A 14,089-nucleotide genomic window follows, 5' to 3' on the forward strand; every position below is an offset into this window, starting at 1 on the left:
TTATTATTATTATTATTATTATTATTATTATTATTATTATTATTATTATTATTATTATTATTATTATTATTATAGCATTTTTGCTTCTTTCTTTTCTATCTAGTCCAGGAGTCTCAAAATTTGCAACTTTAAGAGTTATGGACTTTACCTCTCAGAATTCCTCAGCCAGCCATGCGGCTGGGGAATTCTGGGACCTGAAGTCCACAAGTCTTAAAATTGCCAAGTTTTGAGACCCCTGATCTAGTCAGTTCAGGGATACATTTGTCATGGTTCCGAAAGAAAAAGCTCTTCAAAGAACTTTGAGGCATTGTTTACCTTAAAGAATCTTTAATGTCAATGCTGCTAACATCGGATGTTCACGCTTGACAACATTTAAAAGTAAAATATAAGTGCTCTTTGGAAAATTGCTGCAAAAAGACAGGTTTATTTCAGTTATTTTGTAATCAATCAGGGTCAAAAGAGAATGTTTGGGACTTATTTCCGTGTCGGTTTCTATGGAGCCATCTTTGGAGATCTGGATGAACAAGAATTTGTTTATAAAGAACCTGCCATAACCAAACTTCATGAGATATCTCACCGACTGGAGGTAGGTAATTACACCTGTAATAAGAAACTGTAGCAAAAGAATATTCAGAAAAATACAGTTTTATAAACTGAATGGAAATGGTAAAGGAATAATTTCGTTTACAATCTCCTGAACTACATGTCATGCCCTCCAATTGTAATGGGACAGCAGCCTCTACAATGCCTTCTGGGGATTCTGGGATTTATAGTCCATGCAGACCTGGAGATTTTACTTCACTAAATATTCTTTTAAACCTAGGAGCTTAGCTCAACTTAAACATCAAAAGATCTTTATAAATTGGAAAGCATTTAGTCTTACGATTTACATTGCTTTCTAGTTATCTCTAGTTACCAGTTGCCATTTAAATAAGGAGTTGCCATATAAATAAAGGGAACCATAGCAGTATAAAAGCTCAGAATGCTAATCTGTAGTTTATACTGTATAAATACCATTCTACACAAGTAATATAATGTATTACTTGAATCTTAAAACATAATTAAACAATATTAAAAATATAAAAGACCCAGGAAGAACCACTATTTTTAAAAATCAGCACAGCTACTTTTTCTAATTCTTTCCTTTTATAAACCATAAGGATTGGGGCGAGTCCCCCCTCAGGGGGATGAAGTTCCAAAGGAGAGGGGCTACAGCAGAAAAGGTTCATCTCCTAGGTATCATTATGCCTCTACTGCCAGATATGTTGGGATGTGTTCATGTGGTCCCTCAAATAATCTGGCCCCATGTCATGTAGCACCTTAAATTGCACTTCATCTTATCACTTGACTTATTTCGTAGACTTGCATTTGTATGTATTACATATACTCATGATTTTGTTTCCTTCTCAGGGATTTTATGGTCAATGCTTTGGAGAAGATCGCATTGTTGTGATCAAAGACTCTATTCCTGTCAAAAAGAACAAGTTAGATCCCAGAAAGGTATGGTAACACTACTTCTAACTCTACAGTTAGAAATCTTTTATTTTGCAGTAAAAAGCCCCTAAAATCTGAACCTAAATTAAGACAAAATGTTTGTCCAAATGAAAAGAGAGCACAGTCTTACAGGATCCCGATGCCTATGGTGAACACTCCCAGGATAGTATGACAGAGAGAGACTAAAGTGCAGTCTTGCGAGTGATCTTGCAAGATCCAGTCTTACACAGTGGGTGCTGGATTGGTAATGAATGTCAACTAAATAAGAACAGAATCCAAGACATGTACAACAAATACTTTCTCTTTTTCATGTGTGATTCTCTTTAGCTTAAGCTTGATAATAATTAACCTATGTGACCCTACTTGGTGCAGCAGTAAAGGCATCACACTGGAAACCAGGAGACTGTGAGTTGTAGTCCCACCTTGGGCATGAAGCCAGCTGAGTTATCTTGGGCCACCACTCTCTCTCTTTGCCTAGGAAGCCGACAGGGACAAACTATTTCTGAAAAACCTTGTTAAAAAATCAGGGAGCACTCCAGGCTGTAACCAGGAGGCGACACCGAGGCGAAGACCTCAAATAATAATAATTATACCCTGTGACAATATCTTCAGCACCATCAAGCATCCACATTACCTGTCTCAAGTCCTTGGGAAAGACTCGATAGGTGGATAAAAATCTCAAATCCAGTCTATATATCTGGCTGATTGTGTGATGAACCATAGTAATAACTAACATATAATTTACATATACATTTACCCACTTTCCCCTCTCCCCAGGCCTATATACAAATTACTTTTGTGGAGCCATACTTTGATGATTATGAGATGAAAGGCAGAGTAACCCCCTTTGAGAAAAACTTCGGTCTTCGACGATTTATGTACACCACCCCTTTTACTCGGGATGGGCGTCCACGAGGAGAGCTGAGTGAGCAGTACAAACGGAAGACCATTTTGACCACAATGCATGCTTTTCCTTACATCAAAACTAGAATCAATGTCATTCAAAAGGAGGAGGTAATGCATGTTTCTTAAGAAGGAGCAGTGAATCTGTAGCTTCAGGGCTGCATTGGGCTTTTCAATCACCTTTTCCCTACTTTTGGAGTTACTTCTGATTGCAACTGCTGAGGATACAATTTTCAGTCATTTTAAGACCAGGAAAAGCCATTAAAACTATATAGTGTTTAACTTTATAGTGTACAGGTTACAATACTTGCAAAACGGCTAAGAATTCCTAAATGGCAACAGAGATATACAGAAAATGCTGGGTCACTGTTGCCTTCTACTAAGTAACCTTGATGCTTTGCAGACCAGACATGGTAGTGCAAGTCCTTAAAAAGATATTAGAGGTAACACAAAGTAAATCTTTCAAATTCTTGGTAACCACCACCACCACTACCCGACTCCAGTGTACATGTGTGACCTTCCCCACTCTGGGGCCCTATGCTTGTCTTCCAGACTTTTATTTTATTAATGTCTGAATTTTCTTTATGAATGGACTATGTTTATCCATCTTTGGTTTCAGTATGTGCTGATGCCAATTGAAGTAGCAATTGAAGACATGCAAAAGAAAACCCTTGAGCTAGCAGTTGCCACCCACCAAGTGCCTCCAGATGCCAAAATGCTCCAGATGGTCCTTCAGGGTTCTGTGGGAGCCACCGTTAACCAGGTACATAAGGATAAATAACAAAATACTTATGCTTCACTTTTCTGTTCAGCATATTGGGAAAACAATAACAATGAAAATGTCATAAATATGTATGTACATGCCCATTCTAGAAATCAACTAAGTTTTTCATAGTTGCTCGTATCGTCCAATAATTCCTGAGTCTCTACCAGTAGTATAATCTATTGGCATTACTTTCTGATCTAGGTTATCAGTTATCAGTGCTACCATTAAGTAGATTCCTGATGCTGATTTTCTTCTTATTTTGCCCCATTCTATTGCAACTGGGATTCCCTGAAAGTTCATTGCCCAATAAAAATACCCTTTTGTTCTTTGCTTTCTACTGGGTGTTACATGCTTATGTAGTTCCCTAATACAGTAAAATGTTATTCTAATAAGGGACCACTAGAGGTAGCTCAAGTGTTTCTCGCGGAGATTCCAGATGATCCAAAACTTTACCGACATCACAACAAGCTGAGATTATGCTTCAAAGAGTTCATAATGAGGTAAGTAAAGAGGACAGAGAAATCAGTTAATCTTGTAATTACCCTGAGTGGGTCTGTACTAGCAGATTTGGGCGTGAGATGGCTTCATAATAAGGGCTAATCATTCAATCCAATGAACCCCCTAGGCTTATTGTTACAGAGATAAAATGAAGTAGTAACCTCATATTAGTGGCCTTAAGCTTCTACAGAAAAGGTGGGAGAACATACATTTAACAAGTAAAAAGTCACAGCATCTTCATTATAGAATAATCATCAGTAAAGGATATTTCTACATTTATAGAAGGAAAACTAATAATGAGATTGCCTCTGATTATAACATAAGAAGTATGTTACTTCTTCATAGTCATCTTTCCCCAACCTACTTTTTCAGAACGAGGTCACTAAAATATGTATCCAGGTCAAGGGTTTGATATTACTACACATGGCTTAATGTAGTTAAGTGTAACCCATCACCAAGTAAATGTTTTTTTCCATCATTTGGGCAACAGGTGTGGAGAAGCACTGGAAAAAAACCGGCACCTGATTACCCCTGAGCAAAAAGAATATCATAAGGAACTGAAAAAGAACTATGAGAAATTGGAGAACAGCCTCAGACCAATGATTAGGAGGAAAATCCCAGAGCTATATAAACCTATTGTGAAATGTAACAGTATTTCAAGGTATTAAAATAGTACTGCATTTTAAATGCTGACTGCGTCAAAAATGTGTCCCGCGAGAATGAGGAACATCCAGTTAGGATCAAGTCATCAGAATTATTATATAGTGTTAATAAAATTGTATTTGCACAATAAACTGGGATAATCCTTAGAATGCAGAAAAGGAACTTTAACCTATTCCTGATTTAAGTTACAGTTGCTACACGGAGAATATATCCTATCTCCATCCATGCACAAATGTAGCCCTGTGATACAGCGATATAATTCAACTATTTCTAAATTGAAATGAAGTTGTGCTTTTAAAGAATTAGCCTAGATAAAGAAATGCAAAAAGGCAAAACCTATTGATGGTTTTTTTTTTGCCTGATTTGCATTTCTATTTTTACATTTCTGTAGAGGCGAATTTTCTATATACCCTCTAGATTTTAATGATATCAATTTTATACCATAGCTATCTAGATTTAAATGCTATATTATATGAACATAGTATTCAATTTTGAATAGATCACGTCTTTTCTTACAGTTTTTCCTATATAAGTTGGTACTCGGTACAATGTGTTACAGTAATATATAGCTATATAATCAGTCATATAATAATAGAAGTATATTGAATAATAAATGCTTCTCAAAATATATTAATACATTTTTGAGAAGTCTGTTATTTGATTATCTTTTTAAAATCTCTCTCGCTCTCTCCACACATATCCATTTCCACATTTTAAAATTATTTTATAATTGTTATTCATTTCAGAGATTCTTTCAAGAATTCTAGTCTAAGGAAGTATGAACTGCCCACACAGAACTCTTAAGAATAATAATCTTATGAAAACAAGCAATCCTTCGGCAACAGAATCAAATGAAGGAAGCTACTGGCTGGTGTGCCATGTAGAAAGAAGCCCTTCTCACAATTCCTGATGACCACATTTTGTCAATATCATGACCAGCAATTGTTACAAATGAGTCAAAATGTCCATTGGCTGCAAGAGAGCAGACAGCTGAGATTTTTTTCAGTTTAATATTTTCAAAGAAAATATTCCTGCATTTTCTCCAAAGATATAAAGGCCAGTGAATGATGTTGCGCTGTCTTCCCTCTTTATATGTTTGAGTATCTGTGAAGACTACTTTGCTGATCTTTGATCATAGAAGTCCTATGAAAATGACCAGAATTAATATAAAGAGCATTTAGCTTAATCATGGATGGCATTCAAATTATATAGACAGATTCTCTAGGGAGTGCAAATATCAACAGTAAGGTTTAATTAAACAAGATTTAGCTCAAGTAAAATCTGATTGAGTTCAATAGGTAAATTATGAATATGTACAATTGCAATTTGTTGCATGAAATCAACAGTCTTAAATGCTTGACTGGTAGCATTGCAATCGGCCTGTTAAGCAATTATATCATATAAGCTGAAGTTTTATTTTATCAAAAAACATAAAAAGCAAGTTAAATAAACTTGAGGAAATAGGATTTGATAACAATGGAGAGCCCATCTTAATTACATTTTTTTCTTATTATTATAGCTACATTGTTATGTACATAACAATGTGAACTCACAGTTGCCAGTTCTTTAGTTGGTGCTGGCCTTCATACACATTTGAGTTACTATTATTATTATAAAACTAGTAGTTAGATTTATTACAATTTTAGAAATACGAAGTGCTTCTTGATAATCCCATATTTCTGAATATTTGGTAAAAATATTTTTTTTCTGTTACATACCTGTGTATATGTATATAGTGTTGTGAAATATCCAAGTCTTTAAGGGCAACTACCGTAAATATTTTGGCACTTTTATACTTAAAAGTCTAAAATTAGTATATACAATTTTTTAAGGTGAAATAAAATATTATTTTAGTACGAAACCTCCTTATCTGAGTTCTAATTCAAATGCAGTGGCACTATACTATCCTCTTTAGTCTTACAAACTCCATGTTCGAAAAAGAAGAAAGTAAAACAAGACTTTGACAAATGTCAGCTACTCTAAGCAACATATGGTATAGGGCAGGGGTCTTCAGACTTGGCCCTTTTATGACTTGTGGACTTCAACTCCCAGAATTCCTCAGCCAGCGTGCCTGGCTGAGGAATCCTGGGAATTGAAGTCCACAAGTCATAAAAGGGCCACATTTGAAGATCCCTGGTATAGGCTTTCCTGCCTGAGCAGGGAGTTGGACTAGATGACCTCCAAGGTCCCTTTCAATTTTATTATTATTATTATTATTATTATTATTATTATTATTATTATTATTATTATTATTATTATTATTATTATTATTAGTTCATTAGCAATAGGAAGCTATATGCAGTGTTTGACATTACATAGTTGTGATACTCTTGGACCTAACACTGGTACTCTTTTTCAGTGCAGGTGGTTCTGGACTTAAGACACTCATTTAGCAATTATTTGAAGTTATAACAGTGCTGCAAACAGTGACTTAACTCCTTGCACTTATAATCATTGCAGCATCCTCACTGTCACATATTCACAATTCGGGTGCTTGGCAACTGGCATGTATTTACAAGGATTGCAGGGTCCTGGAATCACATGATCACCATTTGTGTCCTTCCCAGCCAGCTTCTGGCAAGCAGAGTCTTTGGGAGAAGCTGCATTCATTTAATTAACGCATGGTTTTGCTAAAGGACCACAGCAAAAAAGGTTATAAAATTGGGCACGGTCACATGATGACTCACTTAAGAACCACATCACTTAACAATGGAAATTCTGGTCCCAGCTGTCATACGTTGAGGACTATCTATAGCTTTAGATCTGCATTTTTTCCCCCAGACCAGCTAAATATGAGCATGCAAATGGCTCTACATCTGAACAGCACCTTAGAACAATGAACAGGGTAATCAATCTGTTCTTGGTTTCCATGGCTTCATTAAACTCAGGATTCTATGTAGCCAATATGCAATTCTCTCTACTGTAGCATTATATCTCAGAATTGCTGATTGGGCATCAGTATTCAGCTAGCTTATTCTCCTGTTACAAATTGCTCTCTTTAACTTGAAACGAAAGTAGCTGAATTGAACTGAAAAAAAAAGCAAGTAACCTTATTTACTGCTTTTCAAAATAATACATTAAAGCTCCACAGAAGCTTCTTTAAAGTGGCATTCTCATTAATCATGTTGTATTGTCAGTTGGGTAAAGCAAACAGTGAGATCATTTCCTAAAAACTAATAATTTAAGGGTCTTGGCGTGTATCAGCAAAGTGTCTTTTTTTAGTGCTCTCCCTTGAAGTATTTTGGAATATCTTCAAGAATACAAAATCAACACTGAATGGAGAAAGGGACCTAACACATTCCATTTGTTCACTCCTGTGTTCAGCTTTGCCATTTGTTTGTTTTTTAGAAATAGCTGTGGAAAATCTCAAGGCAGAGAGAAAAGAAAGTCAACCACTTTACCTGTCCTAACTAGCCTGTATTTTATTAAAATACACATACAGCGTGACGAGCCAGTGGGACAGATTCTTCACACGACATCTGACAAACTTGAGTCAGGTTGCAACGTTTTAAATTTTAACCTCCCTGTACTGTTTTATGTCATCATATTTAATCTGTACGCTGCCCAGAGTTTTTCTGTGAGGGAGATGGGTGGTTTCAAAATTTGATAAATAAAAATAAACAAGTACATTTTAAAGTTGATAAAAATATTAGTAATAGCTGGATTGTGCCTTTATTAGCCTGAAGTGAGACTTTACAGCTTACAAAGTCTTATATATAACTTTTTGAGCCTATTGTCTACAAACAGAAGCAGCTGGCTGACCTTATTTGAGTTCAGAAGATAAGGAGGGTTAGGGCATTTAAGACAGGGCTTTTCAACCTTTTCACCCATTGTACCACTTTTAGGATATGAGAACATCCGAGTACCACCAGTCGCCTAGCAAGTTTTCAAAAACCTGATGACCCCCCCAAAAAAAGGAAAAAAGCGATAAAGTACAGGTAGTCCTCGACTTACAACAGCTCGCTTAGTGACTGTTCGAAGTTACAATGGCACTGAAAAAAGTGCCCCCCAAGCACAACCGAGCAAGACACCTGCCTACCCACCCGGCGGCGCTTTTCCTCCTGTCCAAGGTTTTCATTGTTGTGAGCATTTCTGTTGAGGATTGGCAGTGGGGGTGCCAATCTTTTAGCTCCTAGAATACCTTTCTCAGTTAAGCTAAATCTAGGTAAACCACATTACAGCTTTGTGCATGGATTCTCAAACTGTAGGTCATAATCACCCTCAGGGGGGGGGTGTTTACCTGATTTTGCATAGGCAAAATGGTAGTATTATCAAAACTCAGACCTGGACAACTTGCAATGGATTTGCACAAAATAGAGAGCAAAACCTGGAGCAAGTTTTGAGAGAGAACTAAACCAGTAGGTCTAACCACTTGTCAAAGCACTATATCATCTCTCTCTCCTATCATCTCTTTCTCATCTATCTGTCTGTCTATTTATCTATCATTTATCTATCATATACTGTACATCATCATCTATCTTCTCTCTCTCCTTACCAATCAGTCATAGATCCATCCATCCAAACTATAAAATGGAATGATTCTGTACTTAAAAACCATATCCTCTGGGGTATCAAGCTCCATGACACCACTTGCTAAGTGCTGTCCAGAACCAGCATTGTGATAAGTAGCATAACCTGCCTTCAGAATGTTTTGTGAGCAAATGTACATGCTAGTGAATTTCAGTATTTTTAGCCATTATTTTACATTACTAGCCTAGAACAGAGGTAAATGAAAAATTAAAAATGATCAACCTACAAGCAGTGCTGATAAATGTAAGCCTCAGTCAAAAAAAATGTGATGAAAGTTACATTTCTTTTAGAAAGTTGGATATTACTTGTCCAACTTCAAACGCAAAGAATTTATCAGCTTTAGTTATGAGAAGGGAAGCACACAAATTCATTTATCATTTCTGCGTGTATGGGGTGGGGGCATAATCTGATAAAGGCTCCTAATTTAGTGTCTTGTGTAAACTAATTGTACATACTCTCTCAGCTTCAGACAGCTGCTTTTAGTCAAGGTGGTCTAGTCTGGCCTTCAATTCCATCTGTCTCTTTTCAGAGCTCTTCAAAGTCCTGCTCTTTGCTTAAATCCTTGCTCTTCCTTTCTATCCCACATAAACTCACAGTAATGGAAGCAAACCATTTGAGTAGATGTTTGTATTTTTAATCGTCCCTACCTTAGATTGTACACATAGGGAAGAAGTTCAGGGGAACACCAGCAGAAAGCAGAAAGCTGGTTCAGCGTATGTTCTGATTTCTTATGGTTGCCCCAGGAATTATACAATTTAAAAATATATTCCACATTTCAGGATATTCTGCTATTACATTAAGAATTTACAAAAATGAATATACAGTAATGAGGATTTGGAGGTTGGGAAGACAACAGCCATCCCATTTCTCCACCCCATCTAGTCAATCCTTGACTTCTTTAGGTTTGCTGAATACATATACTTTATCAGAGTTATTAATAATCAGAGGCAGTTATTTATGTTTTGGTAAACACCAATAAAAGCTCTTAATGGAAAAATGAGAGAATTTAATTTATTTATTTATTTAATAAATAAAATTGATAATCAAGAATATTTGGGGTTATGGTTGCAGTTGTAACATTTTATCTGCCAAGATCAATTCACAAAGATTTGCAATACTGTAGTCAAAGTTGTAATAAGAATAAAAAATGATAATGACCCTGTCAGTTATATTAATTTAAAATCAATTTAAGAGCAAATTTTAAAATTATTCAACTGTCATTTTAGAAAATGAGAAAAAAATAAGTTCAAAACCAATATGGAAAAGATGAAAAGAATTAGTTTTTTTAAATTTCTTTATTCCAATCTTACAAAACAAAGTAATTATGATTGGAGTTATACTGAACAGAGACTGAATAAAGAAAAAAAATAACTCTTGTTGAAAGCTATATCTTATAATGGTATGATTTCTGTAAAAAACAGTAAACAAAAATAAGGATTAACTAAAGTGATTGGCCTGAGGAAAAACAGAAAGGGTGAAACAAGGACTTAAATCATGTTTAATTGCAAATGGAGGGGATAAAAGAGAAAGCCTACACTGTGTCCTTAAGCATGAGATGAAGAAATAAGAGATTTTGAGAATGCAGATGAGGAAACATTTCAAACGTTGACAGATCTACAGTTTGAAAAACTCTTGAGGCAAGCTATGGATGATACATTCATTAGAATTCAATAACAATCAAGGCTGATATGTCACAAATTGGAAACTGATCACTAAATTGTGAATTTAATTTTAATTACAGACTTTTTAGGACCCCCTTCAAATAGATTTGGGAAAAATGTAAGAAATACTTGTTTTATATTGATAATCTATAACACTAATCAGGCAAATGGCTTCTCCATAACAACTTGTGAGTGGGTTTGACTGAGAGTGATTCGTTCAAGGTTACCCAATGAGCTTTCATGGCTGAGAACAGATTAGAATCTGCATCTCACCTCTCTTTAACCACGACACTACATTGAATCTCATACCATTGGCTTGATGGTGTATGAATCAAGCCATTAGAATGTATAAACAGTGATTTATGTTGCCATGGGCTTTTGGTCTCAGTCATTGAAAACTAGTGTGTTGAGAGATATTGGACTGGCTATAAATAAAAAATAAAATTGAAGAAGCACCAGACAAAATCAAAATATAAAAACACTCTTCTATCTGTGGTCCATAATTTCTGAGATTATCAGGCTGGGAGTTATGAGAATTGAAATCCAATATATCTTTTGCCATAAACATGAAAAAGTCCTCATCCCTAAGTATCTGCCAGAATTTTAGCAAAGGTGGTTGAGCCACTAAATGATGAATATTATGGTACTTTCAGTATAATAATTGGCTCAGACTGATAACCCAATCAGAGGAAAAATATATAGCCTTGTAATAGAATATAAAAATGTTGTTGTGCTTGTTTCTATATTAGCTATAAACAAGCAAGACACTCAAAAGAAAAATAAAGCCATGCAGCTATTGACAAGAACTCAGAGGTCTTGACAAGAGCTGCTGTGGCTATAGCAAAGTACAGAATGAAAAGATACCTATCATTAACTCCAAGAATATTTCTTTGGAAAATGAACCAAGATCATATGGATGCGTATTACAAGATAATTTAGCAAAATGTAACATATTCAACCCAAGATTGTTAAACAACTCATAACATAGCATGACGTGTTAGTTTACGTAAGTGTTGCATTGAGTTTGTTTGCACATGAGATATTCCTGAGATTATTTCATGAAGTACTTAGGTAGGCTAGTATCTGTGGTACCCTGTCTCATAGTCTTTATTTGGGTCTATATACCCAAAGATCTTCTTTGTGTTTCCGAATGATAAGATCCATTTGTAACAGCTTTTCTTTTTTAAATATATGCCCAGGTAATCACCAGCTTAACAGTTGGCTCTTCTCTCCAATGCATCAAACTCTTAGAAGAGAGTTATGTGCTCACTTCACATACTGATAGCAATTCTGGAGGGGGAATAAAATAAATATGAAATGTACACACAAAAATTGGGAAATCCACAATTCAAAGACTCTTTAGATATTGGTCATTTAGAACAGGGCTGTTCAACCTTTTCACAGATTGTATCACTTTTAGGACATGACAATATCCAAGTACCACCAGTGCTTAGCAAGGTGTCAAAAACTTGATGACTAAAAAAAGGGGGGGGGATTTTGGCCTTTACTGGTTAGATTCATTTATTGTTATAGAAATGGCTAGTTTATAATATTATGGTAAAGTAAAAAGTTGAAGTTAATGCTTCTTTCTACTGCAACAGAGGAAGTCGGAAGTCAATGCCTTTTCTTTTTCCCTTCTCCCCTTTTCCATTTTTCTCTCACCTTTTGCTTGCAAAAGCCCCTCACTCACTCATCCTTTGCTCGCAAAAGCCTCTCGCTTGCTCTTTCACTCACTCACACTTTGCTCACAAAAGCTCCTCGCTCTCTCTCACCGCTTCGCTAACCCGGAAGCTCCAACCAGCATGTAATCATGCACACAGATCCCGGGGCTTCTGCCAAGCCCTGCAGCTCCGGCTGTTTTCCTCCAGGCCTGTGTGGTGCCACTTTAGCTCGTTCCCTGCCCCACTACACTTGGCTATGGGCCACGTACCACCTGCCAGGTGCTAAAGTACCCAAAGTATGCATACCACCAGTTGAAAAGCCCTGATTTAGAAGACAGTCATGGAAATGCTATCACTGTTCGAAGCACACTAGTTCTAAAAATCTGGTAGGAGGCATCTCCTTTGGTATACATAATGGACAGGGACCTTTGTCTTGTCTAAAAGTCAGCTAAAACTACCTGAAATAATGCATTGTGCAGAACCTATTTAAGGGAATATGTGGATGATCTTTGGAAGAAACATGTAAACATATAAATTTCTAGCTTTTTAATATTCTTTTAATTAAAATATTTTAAGCAAGCTGCTTTAGAGTAAGGCTCACTTAAACTGGGATTACATGACACACTAAAACATACAGAAACCACATAGTCTGGATATGCACAACAGGCTGGTCATCTACTTGGTGGTTCAATGGGCTGTGCAGATTTAGCCTTTGAACAAAAACCAAACTGTCAGAAGACTTGGAAGATTAAAGACACATCCTCTTTGAGAAAATCTATCTACAGACTTGACATCACTTAATCATCAATTAATCACAGGAGCCACATCAAAAACAACAGGGTGAACTGTAGCCTTAAGTGTGATAAAATAGTGCTTAAGGGAGATGTTTTAAATATAAAAATCATTCCTGGAAAAATAACTTTTACAAATTTTATTGGCTTATCAAAATATAAAATATGAAGAAAAATGAAATTAATGGGAAAGTAGGGGAGGAAAAAGGAAAGAGGAAAAAGAATTTGACTTCCAACTCTTTTTAACGCAACAGAGTAAGATAATAATGAAGAACCTCAACTTTTTATTTTTATAGTTATATACAACTTTGTTTTTACTTGGAAACCGCTTCTAAACTTTCTGCTTGAGATGGAAAAAAAATGAAACTTTGATTATAGGTTTTGCTGATAAGATAGATAATTATAGAAATAGCTAGTATATATTTCTATGTAAAAGTAAAAAGTTGAGGTTATACTGTATATTATTACTTTATTGTACTGCTTCTGAAACTTCTGAAGAACATTTCCCCCCCACCATTTCCAGGAAGCTACAACCAAATATTTGAATGCTTTTTTTCTCAAGCTCTTTTTCGGTTTCAGGTATTAAGAACACTGAAGAAGATAAATTATAGGTTGCAGAGGACCCTCCATCGGATGTCTTTAAAGTGCTTCAGGCTTTGAGTGCTTGTGAAAATAAACATTAAAAGTTTGTTTTAGATTCTTCCACCTTTCCTTTGGCACACATCAGGGGTTCTTAAAAGAAAAAAAATGCTTGAGAGAAGGAACATATTTTCCTCTGTACTTTTAAAGAAAAGGAATATATTCCTCTTATATAATTCCATTATCCAGTTTGCCTTAAAGCAAATTCTCTTAAAGAATTCAGCTTCCCGAGTTCCTGCCTTGGATACCGGAATGTACACCTGGAAGAGGGGGAAAAAAATAGAAAAGAAGTTATCTTGGCCTTTGTTTTCTCCAATATATACATAGAAAATAAACTTGTAAGTTGGCCTTTATGAATCCAATTACAATTCCTAAAAACTCAGGGATGAAACAGGTTGTTTATGTTTACATATGTAATAATAGGATAAAAACATCACAATATAGAAATACAAACTTGTCAAGTAAACCAAATGAGCACAGCAG

General features: G+C 35.7%; 1 protein-coding gene across 1 annotated transcript in view; it reads left to right on the top strand.

Moving 5' to 3' along the window:
• DOCK8 (dedicator of cytokinesis 8) overlaps positions 1-6,159 on the top strand; it is a 90,180-nt gene extending 84,021 nt beyond the window's left edge. Inside the window, exons 41-47 of the mRNA XM_015818030.1 lie at positions 452-586; positions 1,411-1,500; positions 2,272-2,508; positions 3,017-3,160; positions 3,557-3,663; positions 4,152-4,322; positions 5,071-6,159. Coding sequence (XP_015673516.1) covers positions 452-586; positions 1,411-1,500; positions 2,272-2,508; positions 3,017-3,160; positions 3,557-3,663; positions 4,152-4,322; positions 5,071-5,128 — 942 coding nt within the window. The 3' untranslated portion in view covers positions 5,129-6,159. The remainder of the gene's footprint in view (positions 1-451; positions 587-1,410; positions 1,501-2,271; positions 2,509-3,016; positions 3,161-3,556; positions 3,664-4,151; positions 4,323-5,070) is intronic.
• Positions 6,160-14,089: the final 7,930 nt, after the last annotated feature.

This window comes from Protobothrops mucrosquamatus, unplaced genomic scaffold (genome assembly GCF_001527695.2).
Source record: "Protobothrops mucrosquamatus isolate PMUCROS unplaced genomic scaffold, P.Mucros_1.0 scaffold667, whole genome shotgun sequence".
NCBI classification, from domain to species: domain Eukaryota; kingdom Metazoa; phylum Chordata; class Lepidosauria; order Squamata; family Viperidae; genus Protobothrops; species Protobothrops mucrosquamatus.